This window comes from Solanum tuberosum, unplaced genomic scaffold, assembly GCF_000226075.1.
Source record: "Solanum tuberosum cultivar DM 1-3 516 R44 unplaced genomic scaffold, SolTub_3.0 scf00009, whole genome shotgun sequence".
Lineage (NCBI taxonomy): Eukaryota > Viridiplantae > Streptophyta > Magnoliopsida > Solanales > Solanaceae > Solanum > Solanum tuberosum.
Genome location: NW_006238935.1, coordinates 759926 through 767219, shown reverse-complemented (window position 1 = coordinate 767219; position 7294 = coordinate 759926). Strand labels below are relative to the sequence as shown.

Here is a 7294-nt window from a genome sequence, read left to right as displayed (position 1 = left end):
CACTTCAAGTGATCCAACATAATGGATGAGTTTAAAAATCATACCTCCCTACATATGAAGAATCAAAGGATATACTAACTATCAAATCAATAGTTTTTGGGTCTAGTCTTCAGTAAAATAAATAGTTCATATGCTAATTTGAAGAAGACATTGTCGCTAAGATTTCTACTTAAGACCAAGTCACGTGTATATAACTAAGTTAACATCCACGAGATTATTCGAGTTGAAAGAAAGGAGAATATAATTGAGCCTTTAAGTCTAAGGCGTTCAAAATGTGCAAAAGTGAAGGTAATAGTTTTGGAAAGAAAAATGAATGATGGACAAAGTGACCTACTAGCTTAAACGTCTTACTTGTTTAAACATCCTATTTGTTTAGACGTCCTATTTGGTTGAGAAAATTGTTTGGACGACCTACTAAAAAAATATGCATGTGGCCTATATTAATCAATGAAGGATAAGAGGTAAGAAATAAGAATAAGTAGTTGCATCACCTACTAAAAAAAATATACAATTCCAAAATTTAAAGGAAGCTAGTTGGTAAATCACCTACTTGAAAGGTGTAATGCCCAATTTTTTGGGCCAAATGGACCTAGGGTGGTCAATGGGTCAAGCCAAGATCCATCTGCCTAAGAGGTAGTATATGTCCCTATATATCCATACACTTAGCCACAAAATGAGATTTACACATGATAATTGTGTGTCTCTCTCTTGACCACCCCATTTTCACTATAGGTTTATTGAGACCTTTTTGTTGTATTGTAATTTTAAAATGGTTTCTTCCTGTTTCAAGGTTTGGTTTTGGGATAAAAGCTTTTATTTTTTAGGACATGCTTAGCCCTTAGGTGGTATATATAGTGTATATTGTTCACTAGGGTGACCAGGGAGTTTTAGTGGGATCAGGGTTGACAATAGGCAACAAAGAAGAAGCATTAATGTGTAAAGATTTTTCAATTGTAACACATCATAATTATAGTACATGACAAAATTTCAGATGATCTTCAGAGTCAGAATATATTGTCAACTAAGTAACACAAATTAAAGGGTGGCAAGTTGGTGAATGTTGATGGGATAAACAACATCAGGACCACCATTAAAAGCTTTCCTTGCAAACAAGATGTTGACTGCCTCTGTTGGGTGAAAGGCATCCCAAAATATGTATTGATCCCTATTTGGACATGGTGTTTGCATTGGTAGACATGTTATTTGTCCTCTATTTCTCCCTATACCACAGCACCCTCTATTTATCACACTAAATCCTGCAATATCAACACAAAAATCCATCACATTAAACATAGTATATATATGAACACACTTTCGTTTGCTCGACGTTCAATCATGTGGTTGTCCATGTGAAAAAAAATAGATAAGAAAGATTTGTTTACCATATTGTCTGTAATTGGTAAGGAGATCTTGGAACATGTTCTTAATGTCAATGTAGATGAATTTGGAACCAGGAAGATTGACATTTAAGTTGGTAAGCAGCATTGACTTAACATTATTAGTGAATGGAAGAATAAGCTCATTCACTTCTTCTGAACACACATTACTATTACTTTTTGCAAGAATGCTTGGAATGCAACCCATTAGTCCTACTCCACCAATCACAAATTTTCTTCCTCCAAGATTATACAATCTCTGAAATTTCAATATAAATAGTAAGCATATGAGAGTGAAAGAAAAAATAAGGTATAATACATAAATATGCCCTTCAACTTGGTTTCAACTTGTAACTATGCCTTCCAACTTTAGGGGTACGGTAAAAGTAGACATTTAAACTTATATAAAATTGAACAAATAGATGCATACGTCATATGTGGCATAATATACATAGGACGACACGTAGGACACAAAATGGTACTAAGTTTAATTGGTTACTTGTGCACACCTAAATTAAAGGGCATCAATGTCAGTTAAAACAAATTAGAGGAAAAGTTAAATCTTACAGTGAGTTGTTGGGTATACTGTTGAACCAAGAGATTGGCATATTGTTGAGGATTATAGTGATTCTTAGTATCATAATTAGGCATAAGGTAATTGTTGAGGTAGTCATTACTTCCCATTCCTACAAAGAAAATGCATTTAGCTAATGCTTGTGCCACATCCGGTGCACCAAGATTGTCTGTTATTTCATCAAGTGTATCCTCAAAGTTTTTTATTTGTTGATTGAATGGAATGCGCCCAACCTGCACCAAAAATTATATTAGTATTAAACTACATATATATTTATGGAGTAGTAATTAAATACACCAACTAACTTAGCAGATTCTTGATTATAAATTATACGTAATGGGTACTTTAAAGATTTTGAAGTTTTAAATTACTAGTCTCTCTGTTTCAATGTAAGTGTCGCTTTAGCTCATTTCATACCTACTAAAAAAAAAAGAGATATAATAAATATAAGGCATTGTTTAGGTAAGTTATTTCTATTTATTATATGTTTCTTGAGAATTGAGCATTATCAGGAAATAGTTATTTAATCTAAATGTATAATTGGAAACCATTACTATTTACTATTTGGGTCTTGAATTTCTAAAGCAACATATATTTTGAGATAGGTTTTTGTTTGCTAAAGCAATACTTGTTTTGGGATTGGGAGAAGTTTTTGGGTAGGTAGTCTGCGACCCTTATAAGTTTGGTTTCTACTCATCATCTCACCGTCCCCAAAGGTAAACGAAATTTTTTTTACAAGTTGGGTTATAAAATTGTTCATTAAAAATTGAGTGGTCATTTTGCCTTTTATTAGAAAATTTTATCGAATTAACGGAAGCTTGTCATATTTTATGCATATGTAAAAAAAAAAGGAAAAAAGGGAGAAGGATCTAATTTACTCCTGAACTTTATGACTTGGAGTTAATATACCCTCAATTTGAAAAGTGGCTTATATATATCCTTGCCGTTATAGAAATGGCTCATATTGTAGTCATCTTTGATACCGCCTTCCAACTTATCAAGAGCCACTGTTTCGACTCTTTTTAGTTTGGATTTTGAGACATTCGATGTGCAATTTTTTTAAAGAATTCTTCTTATGTTTTTGATATAATATCTGGGGTTATTTTGAATTTCATCCTTGAAATAAACAGCCAAGGTACGATAAGTTGTCAATAGATTAACAAAAGAATCACCACAAGTATGCTTAGGCTTCAATATTTTGACCTTGAATGTTGCTGATTTTCCATCCTTTGATATGAGAAGAGTAAAGGGACAACTTTGACACTTACCTGAGATTTTCAACAATTTTGAGATTGATTGACGCTAGTTTAGAGCTCACTTGAACCTTAACAGTGTTTTTGATTTTTCTCCCTTGAGACGATCCAATGAAATGGGTTAGGTTTATTTGAGTGGGTGGGTTTTTTTTGTTTCCAATTGGGTCGGGTAGGTATGGTGAAAAGTTATTGAGTGAGGTATTTTAAAAGTCAAATGACATTTTCTCAAATTAAAGCCAAAAAATGAATTTTTAATTTATTAAATATTAGCCTGTTAAGGAAAAGGGCATATATATACGAGTCATTTCTATAACGGCAGGGGCATATATAGGCAATTTTTTAAACGGAGGGTATATGAGTTCCAAATCATTAAAGTTCAGGATAAATCAGGCCCATTTCCCAAATAAAAAAGGAAATTGGGACATCTAGGAAAGGAGAATGAAGCCTTTACTTATGCCATATAATGTGATGATTATGTGAACGAACAACTAGTAAAATTTGATTTTATACCTTCAAAGAAATATATGAGAAACCAGTTGTGTGATTTTTTTGATGAAGTTATAATTTTATAGAAGAAATATTAATGATTCCCTCGAGTTTTGTCATGATAAATAGAATATTTGGTGAGAAAGTAGTAGTGTGTGTGTATGTATGTAAGAACTCACAAAGTTCCTGCCAGTATCATCAAGAATGCCAGCAGCAGCAGAGGCATAGTTTACTCCAAACCGCATTTGTTCTCCTGATGAAGCTTCTGAGTGTGCTGGAATCAGTGGTAGTCCTAGTTGTTCAGCTGTCCACATACAAACTTTAATGAATACCATCAAAAATCAATTACTACTCCTTCATATATTCCATATTAACTGAATTTGTGAGGCACCATACACTTATTCAAGCACGTAATTTTAAAAAAAAAAAAGAATTGTAAAGAGTAGGAAATTAAATTATGAATATGTTGATAGAGATCGATAAGCAATTAAATAAATGTGTTACCAATTTCATCAACCATAGTGTAACCATTGGAAAAACGACCAGTAGGGCCACCATCAAAATCAATTCCATAAGGGTAATAGTTGGCCTTTGCAAAAGATGGCAAATTATTATTATTGCCATTGTCAATCAGAGAGTCTCCAAATATAAACATGGCAGGAATCAAACCCCTCTTTCTTCCATCTGCATCTTCACAAGTTGCCACATTCACCAACAAAAACACCACAAATAAGAGGTGAAACATAATGCTAGTGTTATTCTTTTTTTGTTGAAAGAGAATGAGAGGGTTTATAACAATGCTTTCACCTCTAACTTGTTTTATTGTACTAAATGACTTGCTCATAATGTTCTTTCTACACATGGTATGATAAATATCAAATATCATATCAAAATAAAAAAAATTATCACCGCGATTTCGATATTATGATATTTGATATGCATTTTTTAAAAGTTTAATATTTGATATTTGGTATTTATAAAAATAAATACCGTTATATCAAATATCCTAACCAAGTATATAGTTACATATAAAATTCATATATATGTAACTATATAATACTAGTAACTATATAAAATAGTAATTGATTATTTACATGTTGAAATTTTGACCACAGTATCTTGATTTAAATGTTCTTTTTGGACGATTGATTATCAAAGAAAATAGTTTGTCTTTTATTTTGAATATTTTACATATGTAAGGTATTTATATGATTAATTGAGATGTTTATTGAAAAATCGAAGACATACTTCATTATTATATACTCCCTCCGTCACTTTTTATATGTTACCTTTTTACTTTGCACTTGCATTAAAATGATGTAACTTTACCCTTCTACCCTTATTTAATATTTTCTTAAGTCAACTTTATAATAAATTATGAATACATTTATAAATCTATTTTCTTCCCTATGAGTTATAGTCTCAATAAGAATGCTAGTTCTTACTGTTCAGATATTATGATATGAAATATACCACATCAATTCGTTATGTATGGATGATGAGATTCCATTGATACAGAGCCAATTCCAATAGACTTATTGGAGGGTCCCATTGGCGTGCATCCAGTAGGAATTGAACCTACGAATTCGCCAATTATGAGTTGGGACGCTTTAACCATTCAGCCATGGATGCTTAGCGGGGATCCTCGTACATGGTGAATAACCAAATTCCAATTGAAATGAAATCTTTAGGATAAATCAATGCAATTTAGGAGGAATCAATGAGAGGACATCAATTCAAATCCTGGATTTTCGAATTGAGAGAGATATTGAGAGAGATCAAGAATTCTCACCATTTCTTAGAGAGTAAAAAGGGGTATCCGCATAGAAGGATTGCTGGTATACCGGGTAGATGTTTACCTTTTCGACTTCAGCGAAAATGTTCAAAGCACCACCTTCGTCAATTATCTTGATGTCGAAAGGGAAGGATTAATTAACTACTCTATCAAGGGTATAATAGGCAAAATATAGTAATTTATGCATAAATTTTATAAAATGACAAGTATTGTGGTCCAACTATTTATATAAAGGGATGACATATAAAAAGGAACAGAGGGAGTATATGAATATATATAAAAGTTGAAGTTGACCAAATTATGGTAATCGATTTACCTTAGCGTAAAATATTGAAATTGAACTTTAAAATACTGAACCATATCGAATACTTTTGTATGGTAAAGGTATACTATTTTTAAAAATCATACACCGAAATTACTAAATCAAACTTTTCAATACCGTACCATGCACACCCCTATGAAACATGACACATTAACAAAAACATATATAAGAACATAAATCAAAGTCTACTTTCACTATTACTCTTTTAATTATTCTCAAACTATTCCCCTACAGAATGTAGAATAGTTAAGAACCTCATTAATTAAAGAAAGATAAATATGAGAAAAAATCTCAAAAATTCCCTTGAACTTTGAATAATTCACTTAATTATTTAAACTAGAAAAAAATCTCAACAATATATTTAATATGATATGGACGAAAAAGAGTAATAAATACTACTATTAATCTGTTTCAAAAGGCTATTTTGGAATTCATTCGCCCGGGCTGGCACTTGCAACACACATTGAGATTTACTTGTAAGGCTTAGCTTTGTGAGGTTTATGTCCCTGCCATCCAATTGTATGTCCTAAATATACCTAACGCTTAATGTTCAAGGTTCGTGTAACATCCCGCCTTAGAAAGAGCTTAAATTAGAAAGAACTAAATTGGAAAGAATCAATTTAAGAATTTTTTAAGTTATGCTTAAGTTGTGAGTATTGGGTCAACTTCAAACAACCATAACTTTCAGTGAGTTAGGTGGTCCATAAGTTATCAAATGAAAGTTCTTGGAATTCTCTTTCCAACGCCATCGAGTTTGCTAATTTTCGAGTTTGGATGAGGGAAATATGTTCGTTTGAAATTTGTTTGTCCAGTTAAGGAAAGTTACCCGAATTATTGAGGGGTATTTTGGTCTTTTTCTTACCCCATCAGCTTAAAACGAATTTAGTAATATTTTTGGGGTTAAATCTGATTTGGGCCAGTTTTCATAATCCCAAATACGCTTAGGGTTTTGAGAAGAGTTCAAGAAGAGGAGAAAGAGGGAAGGTTCAAGGCATTCGTCAAAATTCTTGAGTTTTGTTGCAGAATTTCGCCAAGGGTTGGATCTATAAGAGGTATGTCAGTTCTCATAGTGTTGGGTTCGCTCACCCACACGTCAATCATGCGATTTTAATGCAATTTCGTTCTTGAGTTTGAAGGATTTGAGTTCTTGATGAGTTTTCTTGAAGTTTCATTCTTAATCTTGACTATTGGGTTTTGATGAATTTGTGAGATGAATGTTAGTGATTTGAGGGTTGTTTTGAGTAGATTATCGTGTACTTATGTTTGGGGTAATTTCGAATATAAGTGAGTGGAAGAACATTCGATCTAGGCGAATAGGGTCAGAAAACGAGAAAGAAAATTCGTCGGGAAAATCTGGGCAAGGACTGGCGCGCCGCCCCACCAGTGCACCAGGAACAAGTTGTAGTTCAGGGGCTGGCGCCCCATGCCACTCAGTGCACCAGGATCGTCTTCCCCCACCCTTTTTCCATAGTTTGGCCCATCTGAGTT

At 32.8% G+C, this 7294-nt stretch overlaps 1 protein-coding gene across 1 annotated transcript; it reads right to left on the bottom strand.

Annotated features, from left to right (window-relative positions):
* Positions 1–1035: 1035 nt before the first annotated feature.
* Positions 1036–4434, bottom strand: LOC102588830 (GDSL esterase/lipase At1g71691-like). The gene is made up of 5 exons (XM_006339327.1): positions 4194–4434; positions 3869–3993; positions 1944–2183; positions 1383–1635; positions 1036–1256 (listed from the first exon to the last, which is right to left on the bottom strand). Exons 1-5 carry the CDS (start codon positions 4432–4434, stop codon positions 1036–1038), a joined length of 1080 nt encoding a protein of 359 aa, XP_006339389.1.
* Between the last annotated feature and the right edge of the window lie 2860 nt (positions 4435–7294).

Bases quoted from the DNA above. Each gene is read 5' to 3' on its own strand.
- LOC102588830 (XM_006339327.1), bottom strand. From the start codon at position 4,434: ATGTTTCACCTCTTATTTGTGGTGTTTTTGTTGGTGAATGTGGCAACT. The intron at 2,184-3,868 runs GTGAGTTCTTAC...TTTTTGGTGCAG, and splicing joins ATGATACTGGCAGGAACTTT to GTTGGGCGCATTCCATTCAA. The intron at 1,257-1,382 runs GTAAACAAATCT...TTGATATTGCAG, and splicing joins TACCAATTACAGACAATATG to GATTTAGTGTGATAAATAGA.